Source organism: Podarcis melisellensis (assembly GCF_964234715.1).
Source record: "Podarcis melisellensis genome assembly, chromosome: 2".
NCBI lineage: Eukaryota > Metazoa > Chordata > Lepidosauria > Squamata > Lacertidae > Podarcis > Podarcis melisellensis.
In genome coordinates this window covers 33,764,346-33,777,475 of record NC_138529.1, presented here as the reverse complement: position 1 = coordinate 33,777,475, position 13,130 = coordinate 33,764,346, and the positions used below count along the sequence as shown (strand labels likewise).

The 13,130-nt window shown below is 45.9% G+C and overlaps 1 protein-coding gene across 1 annotated transcript in view; it reads right to left on the bottom strand.

Annotated features, from left to right (window-relative positions):
- The window catches only part of MYO15B (myosin XVB), an 83,038-nt gene that overhangs the window by 50,418 nt on the left and 19,490 nt on the right, over window positions 1–13,130 (bottom strand). The window contains exons 17-24 of the mRNA XM_081896670.1: window positions 12,194–12,319; window positions 9,686–9,763; window positions 8,733–8,887; window positions 8,481–8,526; window positions 7,066–7,190; window positions 6,429–6,546; window positions 5,307–5,482; window positions 4,861–4,954 (exon numbers count right to left, since the gene is read on the bottom strand). Coding sequence (XP_081752796.1) covers window positions 4,861–4,954; window positions 5,307–5,482; window positions 6,429–6,546; window positions 7,066–7,190; window positions 8,481–8,526; window positions 8,733–8,887; window positions 9,686–9,763; window positions 12,194–12,319 — 918 coding nt within the window. The remainder of the gene's footprint in view (window positions 1–4,860; window positions 4,955–5,306; window positions 5,483–6,428; window positions 6,547–7,065; window positions 7,191–8,480; window positions 8,527–8,732; window positions 8,888–9,685; window positions 9,764–12,193; window positions 12,320–13,130) is intronic.

Below are 13,130 nucleotides of genomic sequence, written 5' to 3'. Positions count from 1 at the left end.
ATCCTTTGCGCAAATGCAATTCAATGAAAAGGGGTAAAAGGGGTCTGAAGTCGACTTGATTTTTTATATATATTTTTAAAGTGTGGTGTGTATGTGTATGTGTTGTAGTAATAACCTAATAAAAAGCATGTTAAAAAGATAAATAATAAATAAATAAATATTATTATAGTGGTACCTCGAGTTAAGTACTTAATTAGTTCCGGAGGTCCGTTCTTAACCTGAAACTGTTCTTAACCTGAGGTACCACTTTAGCTAATGGGGCCCCCCGCTGCTGCCGCGCCGCCGGAGCACGATTTCTGTTCTCATCCTGAAGCAAAGTTCTTAACCCAAGGTACTATTTCTGGGTTAGCAGAGTCTGTAACCTGAAGGGTATGTAACCTGAAGCGTATGTAACCAGAGGTACCACTGTATTATTATTATTATTATTAAAAAATGAAGTGGAGATGATTGACCAGGAATACGACCTGGGGGGTTATGCCTGATAGCTTGATGAAGATGAACCCATGTGAGGCAAGGTAAATTCCATGCTAATGATAATTAGGGACAAATTTAAAATAAAATTGCCACAGATTGTATTGATATTATGACAGCGTATGCTGCAACCACACTTGGGGTACTGTGTACCGTTCCAGTCACCTGAAAACGGGTATTATACAGCTGGAGAAGGTTCAGGAAAATCATCAAAGGGATGGCACAACTCTGTGAGGAAAGGTTGGCCTTTTTAGTTTAAACGAAAAGGTAAGAGGAGACATGATACACAGCGGTAAGCTTATGCATGGTGTGACAAAACTGCCCAGAGAAAAGTATGCTCCTGAATACAAGTTGATGGGAATCAGCAGAGATGAGGAGAGAGTTGTGGCACTCATCTCTCATGTCCTTCTTTTTGGGTCTTTCCATAGGCACCTGGTTGGCCACTGTGAGAACAGGGTACTGCACTAGATGCACCACAACTGGCTCGATCCAACAGGCCCTTTTTATGTTCTCCTTATGATAAGGGGATTTGAATTCTCTTGTCAATCTAGATGATGCAAATCTCCCTACTGTAGAGCAGCAGCCAATGTGGCGCCCTCCAGATATTTTTAGCCCAAGCCAGCATGGTGAACAATCAGGGATAATGGGAGTTGTAGTTCAGAATATCGGAGGGCGGACACCACACTGGGTACCCTCACTGCAAGGTATAGCAACTCCCATCTCTGTAGGTGCGACTGAAAACCAAGGCAGGCTGAGCTCTTTAAGACTCTTTCACTTTCCCCTCCTTTCTGGTTTGTTTCACAGACCTTTCTTATAACCCTGTTAAACCCTACAATCGGTAACCCTGCACACAGCACATCATCATTGTTGTAATGTCAGGGCAGCAGATACCGTATTTTCCCGTGTATAAGACACCCCCAGGTATAAGACGACCCCTATTTTTTTGAACCCAGAATTAAGAAATCAATATTTTAAACATCAAACAGAACAACTTTGATATTTTATTCAATATTCAAAGCACCGGCACTGGCATAGCAACCTGGGGTAGCATGCCCCAATAGGAACCAAGATCGCCCTAAGTTTTTGAGTGTTTTTTGAGAGATCGCCTAAGCCTGGCACCCAGGAGGGACAGTGGCTTGGGCGGTTCTAGCAGCTTATTCACAGTAGTCATGGGGATGTAAGTAGTGTTTTCTTTAACCCCTGTGCATTCACCATCCATGTATAAGATGACCCCCAATTTTTTAAGCAAAAAACATTGTCTTATGCATGGCAAAATACGGTAACTCTTTTATGCCTGCAATACAATTATCCACAGATGTTTAACCAGAATATGAATCAATGACTTTATAGCAATGTCCCTGGCAGGTCACATACAACTTTATTTTCAGGTGGGCCCCGTACCCAGGGTTCATCAAATCCAGTATCCTGTCTCCAACTGTGGCTAAAATCAGATGCTTCAGGAAGTTTTAACAGCATGGAATGGGAGATGGTAATGCAATTCTCTACCTAATGCTATTTAGTCCCAGTTATTTAATTCTAAGCTACATTAGCATTTAACATTACAAATGTCCTATATGACTGCTCCCAGCAAACGTATACAGTACTGTGCTTGGAAAATTTAATCACTTCTCCCCCTGTCCTTCCAGCTGCTGGAGAATGAAATTTTAAACCAGCCCATGAAGGTTCATAACTGAGTGTTTATTTCTCCCCAGAAGGACATATAGAGTGGCAGAATCATAATCTCCTATCTGGCTTTGTCTTTCCCATATGTAAACGAAACATTTCCTGAGCCCTGTACAATGGCACTTGCCTGCTCTTCCGTGATCTATGGAGTATCCTTTCTCTTCCTCCCCACTGAGCGCAGCTGTGTGGCTGTTGCCACTGAGCAGCCAAAAGGAGCTACAAGGGGGCGCAGCCCAGGTTAAGGCTGAAGAGGGCTAAAGTCCTCCCAGTGCGGAATGACAAGGAGAGGGAGGTTCTGCAAGTCTTAACAGTGAACTTTGAGACCTTACACTGCTGCGTTTTCTTTCCTAAGTGCTGAGTGTATTCATAAAGTAAACACTGAGGGCAGGAATGATGAAGCCAAAGCGCAGCTTTGTGGTGGCTTCCTGGGATAGAAGAGCCAGGAGCTATTCAGGCTGGGAAGGACAGGTGCACAGCACATGCTCAACTCAGGCAGAACAGCAGACTATGAAGACTTGAAGTGCCTGCATATCACAGAGCCTCCCAGGACTTATCACCACACACCTGGTGGCCATTTTCCTGGTACTTTCAGAGACAATCCTTGCCATGGCTTTTGGCCCTCTGAGCTTTCTTTTCTCAGGGCGAGTCAAAAAGCAATTTAGCCTGAAACATTGGATGGTACAAGAGGATGTTCTTTGCTTATCTGGGAGTCCCGGAGAACAGGTGGAAAGGTGTGTCAGAGTTTCTCATGTTGACCTTGTACCTTCCCACATATTAATTGCGTCACATTTGAATAAGCCAGGGTTCTTCGTAGTTCCTGGAGACCAAGGCTGCCTGTGCTTTGCATGTAAGACACCTGACAAGTCTCATTTACAACCAGGGGTGGGGAACCTCAGGCTGAGACGCTGAATATGGTCTTCAGGCCTTTTCATAAAGCCCTTAAGACTCTCCCAAGCCCCTCCCCAGACCACAATCTTCACTGGCCCTCCTCTGTGCCCTTCTTGAACACACTTGCCTGGAGTGTGATAATGCCTCTTACTTTCTAAGATAAAGAAAGTGTGGTGGCTGTAGACACTTAGCATTCTACTTTAGAATCAATGGATAAAGAGTACGGTTGTACCCTGGTTGTCGAATGCCTTGGTGCTCGTCTGTTTTGGCTCCTGAATGCCGCAAACCCGGAAGTAAGTGTTCTGGTTTGTGAATGTTTTTTGGAAGCTGAATGTCCGACGCAGCTTCTGCCCTCCAGATGATTTGGGACTACAACTCCCATCTTCCCTAGCTAACAGTAAGAGTGGTCAGGGATGATGGGAACTGTAGTCCCAAAATATCTGGAGGGCCAAGTTTGCCTATGGCTGTTCTTGATCTTAGCATATCAGGAAGAGGTCTTCATTCAACATTCCAATCTGATGCACAACTTTCTACATGCAGAGAGTTTCAAAAAGTAAATAAATGACTCCATATGACTCCTAAAGAGGTACAGCCCAGATTTCTACCACTCAAATCGACCACATCATTCTGCCCTGTGTATATAATGGTTACAATCAGGGCATTTTTTCAGCCAGAACTCGCTGCAACTCAGTTCTGGTACCTCTCAGGTGGGCACCATTGCCATTATAACAGAACAAGGGAGGTGTTCATGGTGAGTTTCAGCACCTCTGTTTCCCCCCCTCTTCCACCAGTCCTACTTTGTCAAGGTGATGTCTGCTCTTCGCAATAAACACCCTCTGCTCACTCAGAGAGATATTTACAGTTCTTTATTAACATATGTGCAAACAGCTACAGTTCCTAATCATGCATCTGAATCGGATGAGTCAGATTCGGGGAGTGGCTTCCTTTGGTTCCTTCTCCAACACAGCAGGCGTGGGAAGGCACCGCTTCCCCTTCTGTTCCTTCCTGGTTGGTGACAGGGCTTTGCAGCATCAGAGAGCCCTGTATTTCCTTTCTGATTCTCCTTGCTCTGATACTCCCCCTTCCCTTGCCCTGAAGTGTGTGAACAGCATGTGGATAGCCCACACAGAGAAACTGCTTCTCTTTTCTATATCTTCTGCTGCACCTCCGGACAACTTCAAAGTACGACCATCTCCACTATCATTCACTGTTGCAAGCACTAACTTGCTAACTTGCCTTGCTTTCTGTTGTTGGGACCTTGTCTAAAACATATGTGCCGAGAATCCCCATGTCACACTGTTGTTGTTTAGTCGTTTAGTCGTGTCCGACTCTTCGTGACCCCATGGACCAGAGCACGCCAGACACTCCTGTCTTCCACTGCCTCCCGCAGTTTGGTCAAACTCATGCTGGTAGCTTCGAGAACACTGTCCAACCATCTCGTCCTCTGTCGTCCCCTTCTCCTTGTGCCCTCCATCTTTCCCAACAGTAGGGTCTTTTCCAGGGAGTCTTCTCTTCTTATGAGGTGGCCAAAGTACTGGAGCCTCAGCTTCAGGATCTGTCCTTCCAGTGAGCACTCAGGACCGATAGGTTTGATCTTCTTGCAGTCCATGGGACTCTCAAGAGTCTCCTCCAGCACCATAATTCAAAAGCATCAATTATTTGGTGATCAGCCTTCTTTATGGTCCAGCTCTCACTTCCATACATCGCTACTGGGAAAACCATAGCTTTAACCCATGTCACACATAATCCCTCAAATAAAACCTTATAGCAGAAAAGTATATTACCTATTGCATTGCCAATTGTCAGTAACCCTATTACCTGGTATTGCCTCCTCTTATGAGTCAGTGGTCTAGAGACGAGCATGGCCACCCCAAACCGCATCAGGGTCTTCTTCAATCTTTGGTACCGTTTCCTGGAGGTTACAAAGAAAAGGGGAAGTCAGGAAACAAGAGACACCTGTGAGAACATGGTGGTGGTGGGGGGCTTTCTAGCCCAGTGTTTCCCAACCTTGTGCCTCCAGCTGTTTTTGGCCTACAATTCCCATCATCCCTTGCCACTGGTCTTGCTAGTCAGGGATGATGGGAGTTGTAGGCCAAAAACATCTGGAGGCACAAGGTTGGGAAACACTGTTCTAGCCAGTCCCACTGGTACACATGATTGCACCAGGGCTGAATGGAGTTTGGCCTTTCATTTAATGCTAAAAACAGTTCATTTCTGTGGCCTTCAAGCCTTCCAACAGCACTACAGCCTTTGCACTTTCTGACCTTGCCAGGTAACCCCGGAAATGAGCCTGGATGACCAAGGCCTTCTCCCTGAAGACCTGGAACCGCCGACGGTTGATGAGGCCTCTGAGATTGCGTTGAAGGGTAACAATCGCCCAGCTCAGCTTTTGATTCCATCTTCTCTCTAGCATCTGCCTCGCTTTTTCCTTCAAGAACACCTGGGCGGGGAAAGGAGGCAATAAAGAACATTGCTATTTGCAAGTGAACAGCCCTAATTATTACCTACGCCCAAGTCTTCAATGACCAATTTGTCAAAGACTATGCAAATAAATGCATCTAGTGAGTGTTTATTTCATATTTACTTTCTTTCTCCAGTCGAGCATGAAGAGTTGCTGAGGCTCAGTGTATATATTTGATTTATACCAAAATATTTATTTTACCAGTTAGCAACTAAAAGAGCCCATTTAGGCTAACCACCTTTTCCAGCCTAAGGGCAGCATTCCTTTTGGGCAACCTCGAAAGGACCACATGCCAGTGGTGAAAGTGGGTAGAGCAACAAATGTTCATTTTATCTCTGTACAGTTAGTTCCAACACACACCCTCTATCCTCCATTCAGATAAGTAAGAGTCGCTATCAGAGTGTAAGGACACATTACAGGCAAAAACATTTGGGTCAGTGAAGGGTATGGCCTGATAGAGAGTCTTGGAGGGCCAAAATTGGTCCCTAAGCCTGGAGATTCCCCAAGTCTCTAATCCAGTTGCCCCTTTGGAATCAAGAGCCTGTAGTATAGTGGCCAGGTGTTAGACCAGGACCTTCAAATCCCCACTTGGCCATATAAGGAATTAGGCAGTCCTTGAGATGCCCTGGACCCAAGTTGTTAAGGACCTTGTAAATCAATATAAGAACCCTGAACCTGGCCTGGTAGCGTATGACTAGCCCGTGAAAGCTTTCGAGTGCTGGAGTTACATGCTGACGATAGTTGTTGTCTCCATCAACTGTCTACCCACAGCATTTTGCACCGGGCCAAGGGTAGCCCTGTACAGAGCACATGGCAGTGATAAGAGTCATGAGGTTACCAAGAGAATGCACCCCCCCCATGAAACCAACAGCATGCACACGGTCTTTCATAAGTTGCGGGGAAGAGAAGTGCTAAGGCACACCACCTTGGTGACTCCAATCTGATAGAGCTCCGAGAGATCTCCCACCACCTGTGAAAGCACTGTGGCGCAGCCATCTCTCTCCTGCAAGGAGTTCTGCCCTCGGCCGGCCAGGACTCCATACCTGATGAGCAGAAAGGAGACAGAACCATCTGCTAAAACTCCTTCAGCACAGGGTGTTACAGGGAAAGGAAGCAAATCCCAGCACTTCAGGAGCCACGGACAAGCTGTCTATGGAGCATTTGTTCTGATTTGTTTGCATGGTGGTTCTATGCTTTCCAGTGCATTCTTCCTTACCACAAAGTTCCAGGCTTTCAGAAACCTCCCTCTTTCCCACCCCTCCAACTCCCTAATGTCAGATGAAGAGTCTGCAGAGAATGTCCAAATGTAGGATCAACTGCTGTATCTTCTGAGTATGGCTCCTATAGTCTGGAATAACACCCGATTTTGACCCTGGAAGTCTTTTCCAATTAGTGTTCTGAAACTTTTGAAGTTGGTTGCGAGAGCCACTGTGTTTTATTGCTCCAACTGTTTGGTTTGGCGTGCTTGATTTACTATCGTTATTGCATCTTAAATTGTTATTATGTTATTGGTGTGCCTTTCTTTTACAACGTTGTGTTAAAATAGGAGGTAACAGGCTCACCTGATTAGGAAATGGCGGAATGGAATGCGGATGGGATAACCTTCTTTCCTGATGCATATGGCCTCCAAAATCCCAGAATGCCTTAGCTGAGAAGCCACGTATTCAGTATCAAATATGTTTGGCACCTGAAGTTTAAAGAGAATGGTCTCAATCAGCCAAATAAAGAAGGGAACAAGGACAAGACACAGAAAGGCCACTGGAAAGAACCAGTACCTTGTCGGCTCCCCCCACAAATTACCGGTACATCTGTGATCCCTGGGCTTGTCCACATCCGAACAACATGTGGATATTCCTGTGCTGCCCTGGACATTTCCCCTCTTTAATTGGAGGTCTTTTCCCAATTCCGACTTTCCAAAGATTTTAAAGGGAAAGCACATTTAAAGTGGGGGTGGGTGGGTGGGTAGATAAAGGACAACACTGGGGTGAGGAAGACCTCATACGGACACCCTTGCATTAAAGGGATGGATAATGCAAATCCATGGCTACCCAAATGGCTTGTGTCAGGGCAGCCTATGTAGAGTAAGACACCAGCCCTTCTTAGGTGTTATAGTCCACATGATTACTATTTACTGGGTGGCCGAGATTTTGAATACATGAGAGGGAATATTGATACAAGACCTGCAATGAGCAAAACAGTTTCTCATCTAGCTTCCAAACACAGTCATACCTCGGGTTAAAGTTGCTTCAGGTCGAGCGTTTTCGGGTTGCGCTCCGCGGCGACCCGGAAGTAACCCAGAAGTTTCGCTGCTCGCGCATGCGCAGACGCTCAAAATGACGTCACGCACATGCACAAAAGAGGCGAATCGCGACCCGCGCACGCTGCGTTTGCTTCAGGATGCGAGCGGGGCTCTGGAACGGATCCTGTTCGCATCCAGAGGTACCACTGTATACGTAATTTGACACTGTTTCTAGCAGAGGAATTAGATGGACATCTAAAGTGTCCTTTGTTTTTACAGCAAGTTTCTAGCTTGTTTCTAGCCATCAGAATACGTGGGGTGGGCTGCCAAAACGTCACTGTGCTCAGGAGCAGACTTTCTGGTAATTGGACAAGCATCCATGGAACTGCCAATGGCAAAAGTTGATGGACGCTGTAGTTCAGCGACACCTGGAGATCCAGAGGTCCCCAACACCTGGGTTAGAGCATGTTTTCACAGAATCATAGAATTTTAGAGGTGGAAAGGACCACGAGGGTCATCTAGCTCAACTTCCGGCAATGCAGGAATCTTTCGCCGAACGTGAGGCTTGAACCCGTGACCGTGAGATTAAGAGTCCCATGCTCTACTGACGGAGCTATCCTTGAGCATGTGTATGGAAGAACTTTCCATTGATTTGCATAACTCAGCTGGGGCATTGTTTTGGTAGCATCTCAAAGACAGCCTCAGGTACAGCCTAGCCCTGCAAAGACCAAGTCTTACCTTTTTGGAATTAGGCTTGATGCACCGAACAAAGAAAATGTGGCTCCTGTAGGATAGAGAGAAAAGAAGTAAAGTGCGTCCATTTTAAAACAGCATGAGATGTGGCTCCAAACTAATTCTCCATCTTCAGCACCACAGCTCACTGAATGGGTGATCAGCAGCTCACTCTTTGACCTCGCCTTCCCACAGGCTCATCTTCTGTGCCGTGAGGTGGCAACACAAATTGGTGATAGCACCACCATATTCCCTCACCTGTCTAGTTTAGCTGTGAGATCTTGCAAGGAGTGCTGGAATCTAGACACTAACGTAGAAGCTTGATGCGTCGGCCCTTCGACTCTAGTTCCACTTCCCGGTTCTCTCTGGTTCATCTGCTGTTCCTTCACTTTCTCAAAAAGGTGGGACACCAGCTTCAGAGAGGTGGACAAATCAAAGTTTCAGAATAAACTTAGAACATTTAGTTGAAACGTTAGCATGGAGAAGGACCAGCTCCCTCCATACTCTGCCAATGAAAAAAGCAAAGAGCAGTTTTCAAACAATCCAATAGATCAACAAATAAAATAAAACTTTTATTATAGCCTCTTAGAACATATGTCCTTTACATAAGGTTCTACAATTACACAGTACAGTGGAACCTCTGGTTAAGAACTTCATTCGTTCCAGAGGTCTGTTCTTAACCTGAAACTGTTCTTAATCTAAGATAGCACTTTAGCCAATGGCGCCTGCTGCTGCTGCCGCGCTGCCAGAGCAGGATTTCTGTTCTCATCCTGAAGCAAAGTTCTTAACCCGAGGTACTATTTCTGGGTTAGCGGAGTCTGTAACCTGAAGCATCTGTAACCCGAGGTACCACTGTGTTCTTTATATATAAAAGTTTGATCAACCAGTGCTGCTTATGCAAAAGATGAAACCATAGATGCAGATGTTTGCACCAGTTATAAAATAAATCTAAAAATAAACCAACTCCTCTCTGAAACAAACAAACAAAACAAAGCTATCTTGGAACTAGGGCGTGTCATGTGAAAGCATATACACCTCAGGAGTGATTTTTCTGTCCACCAGGAAGCTGGTATACAATTAAGTGTCTCTTGATGTCTACCAGTACCGCAGCACAAAGAAATTAGTATCAGAGCTCTACGTCTCTTGACTGTGAGATCATAGGAATAGTCTGCAGTGAAGCATAATAATTAACCCAAACTATTTGATTGTACCTTGTGGTGGCTGTGGGAAAATATCTCCAGGACCTCTGTGCGTAACAGATCGTGGTTTTTATTCAGAAATTTGTGGACCTGTAAAGCCAAATTCCACATCACTCTCATTTGTTTTTAAAAACTACGTTAACAGAGCTTCTGAGGCTGCAATCCGATACCAACCTTCCCACTTACCTAGGAGTAAACTCCCCTGAAGTCAATCAATGGGACTTCTAAGTAGACATGCTCAGGAGTGGACTGTGAATCTCCTGTCAGTATAGTTCTTAGTTTACCATATTTTTCGCACCATTGGATGCACTTTTTCCCTCCTAAAAAGCAAGGGAAAATGTGTGTGCGTCCTATGGAGCGAATGCAGGGGGGAGGCAGGCGGGAAAAGCCCCCAAGAGCTGCACACAAGCTCCGTATGCTCTTGCGGGCTTTTCCACAGGAGGGAGAAGGGACTGCCTGCCTGCATCAGTCCCTTCTCCCACCTCCCAGAAAAGCCAGGAGAAGCCGTGCAGCCCCTTTAAAGAGCTCACGGCTTCTGTGGGCTCTCCAGGAGGTGGGGGAAGCTGCAGCGGATTCCCTCCTCCCCGGCTCCCTTTGAAGCAGCAAAGTGGGAGGCGAGCAGCTTACACTCCTGTAAGCAGCTCCTATCGCACTTTCCTGCTTCAAAGCAACAACGGAGGAGGGAAGGAAGGGGACCATGGATCCTCTGCTAGCGAAGGCAGAGGATTCCCTCCTCCTGGGCTCCCTTTGAAGCAGCAAAGTGGGAGGGGAGCAGCTTACACTTGTGTAAGCAGCTCCTCTCCCACTTTCCTGCTTCAAAGCAATCACGGAAGAGGGAAGGATGGGGACCATGGATCCTCCGCTGCTTGTGGCTGCAGCGGATTCCCTCCTCCCCGTGTAAGCAGCTCCTCTCCCTCTTTCCTGCTTCAAAGTGGAGGGAATCCACTGCAGTTGCGAGCAGAGGATCCATGGCTCCGCTTCCTTCCCTCGAAGCAGGGTGCGGGGGTGCAGGGGGGAAAGAGGGCAGGAAATAGATGCCGGGCAGGAAGGCACAACCACACTTTGACCACTGGAAAGTCCAGCCCAGCCTCCCCAGATTTCCACTGAGACGGCCAGGCTAATCTCGATGGCCATAAGTCAGGCTCAGCATTATTAACTGGACTTAGATAAGCCATGGTTCCCCTTCCTACCTCCTCTGAGGCTCGATTTAAAGCAGCAAAGCGCAAAGCGGACAGGAGCCGCCCGCTTTGTGCTTTAAATAGTTTAGTGCAACATTTGATTCAGAATATTTTTGTGTGTGTTTTCCTCCTCTAAAAACTAGGTGCGCCCTATGGTGCGAAAAATACGGTACTTGCAATCCTGATTTCCAGCCTTTTCTGAGGAAGTTCTTCAACCCCAACTCTTGACTTGTTTTTGCAGATTAGAAACCAGGATAGCTGCCTGCAAGGCTGGAGGACTACTATCCAGTTAAATAAACGATTTTGCCCAACCCAAATCAAGTCATAATAATCAAGTCATAATTTCAGTTCTATCCCCCCCCCCGCAAAAAAATTGTCTAGCCCTTTTTTTTCTAAAGAACCATTCAATACAATGGACAGTATTCAAGTAAGTTGTTGCATACCTGAAACAAGAACTACTCTCACAATGGGACTTCCCCCTCCATTGTCCCGTAAATCTGTTCTGGAGGGTTGGAGAAAAACCAAGATCAGATTTAGGGAAATGAGACAGGGGGAGTCTTATTGAGTGAGGGGACCTCATTCGGTGTATGCATACCCCATTTAGTGCTACTTAGAATTCTACTCTAGATAACAGATTGGAAGAGGACAAATTGAAAGAGGAGTACAGTGGTACCTCGGCTTAAGAACTTAATTCGTTCTGGAGGTCCGTTCTTAACCTGAAACTGTTCTTAACCTGAGGTACCACTTTAGCTAACAGGGCCTCCTGCTGCTGCCACGCGATTTCTGTTCTCATCCTGAAGCAAAGTTCTTAACCCGAGGTACTATTTCTGCGTTAGTGGAGTCTGTAACCTGAAGGGTTTGTAACCCAAGGTACCACTGCATGCATGTTTAGAAGGACCTTTAAGACTATTAAATTTGGGGTTGCAAAACTGTGAGCTCTTTGGACACCCCTGTTGGGTGACCAATCCAGAGTGAAGAGACTGATACAACCAGGCCTCTTCCTTTGGATTACTAGCAGTAAAGTGGCACTTGTGTACGCTGCCGTCCAGAACCTCACCAGATGAAGTTGTGGCAAATTGACACGTCCTACTTCAGTCATGGGCAAACTCTGGCCCTCCAGATGTTTGGGACTACAATTCCCATCATCCCTAGCTAACAGGACCAGTGGTCAGGGATGATGGGAATTGTAGTCCCAAAACATCTGGAGGGCCGGAGTTTGCCTGTGCCTGTCCTACTTGCTTGGGTGAGCAAAAGTTGCTTTGTGCTGCTTGAGCTAGGCCAACAAGCGCAGGTTAAATAGGGGAAGCAGGGGATGTTGGGAGGGGAGCAGGCTCCTATATACCTGGTAGGTAACTGGTCCTGCATAATGCTGCACCGTGAAGACAGGCAAAGGCAGCTTCGGCTTGACGTACCAAGAGCTGTTGGCATGATGGTAATGGCACTTCTGCAAGAAGGTGTGGTCTGTGGCCTGGATAGGAAAGAAAACTCTCACACACAGCGAAATAACAACTAGAAGTTGGGCATTTCGGCTGTGTGCATGCTATACCTTTCAAGCATATTTGGAAGAACACCCCCCCCCTCAAAAAAAAGAATGCTGGGCAATGCAATGTAGCCCTCACTTTAAATGTATAGTGCATATGCAGCCATTGTGTCACCAACCCCATGATGTGGAATTGTCTACCAGCCGAGATTTGGCAGGTATCCTCGCTTTTGACTTTTAGGCATCTTTTCAAGACTTTTTTTTATGCTGACAGGTCTATGCTGCTGTTTGAAGCTGTTTTGACTGGCCAGTGATTGCAATGATTGCTTTTTTAATGATGTTTTATTGCTGCAAACCACCTTGATATTGCAGTGTATAAACTGTGGTAGATAAATGCTTTTATAAATAAAAACAAACAAGCAAATAACAAGCAAATTGGTTTATCTGTGGGTTTGGATCCCTAAACATTAAAAATACCTCCACATGCTACTAAATTTGCTTGTTATCGTGCCATTTCAATAGGACATGGGGTTCCCACTGTGGTCCACGGACCAGGTGGCTCACTTAGAATTCGAATTCTATGGAAACCAAGTGGTAATACAATATAAGAAATAAAAGAAGCAATAAAATACAATAAACATCATATCAACATCCAGCACAGAGCATTACATTTGGCAGGGGGAAAAATATTGCATGGCCCACCAAAATCTTCAAGTGGTCAGTGGGAAGAAAAAGGTTTGGGAACCACTGCTATATGATACAAGTACAATCTTATATTTAAGGGATTCTTAGTTCTAAA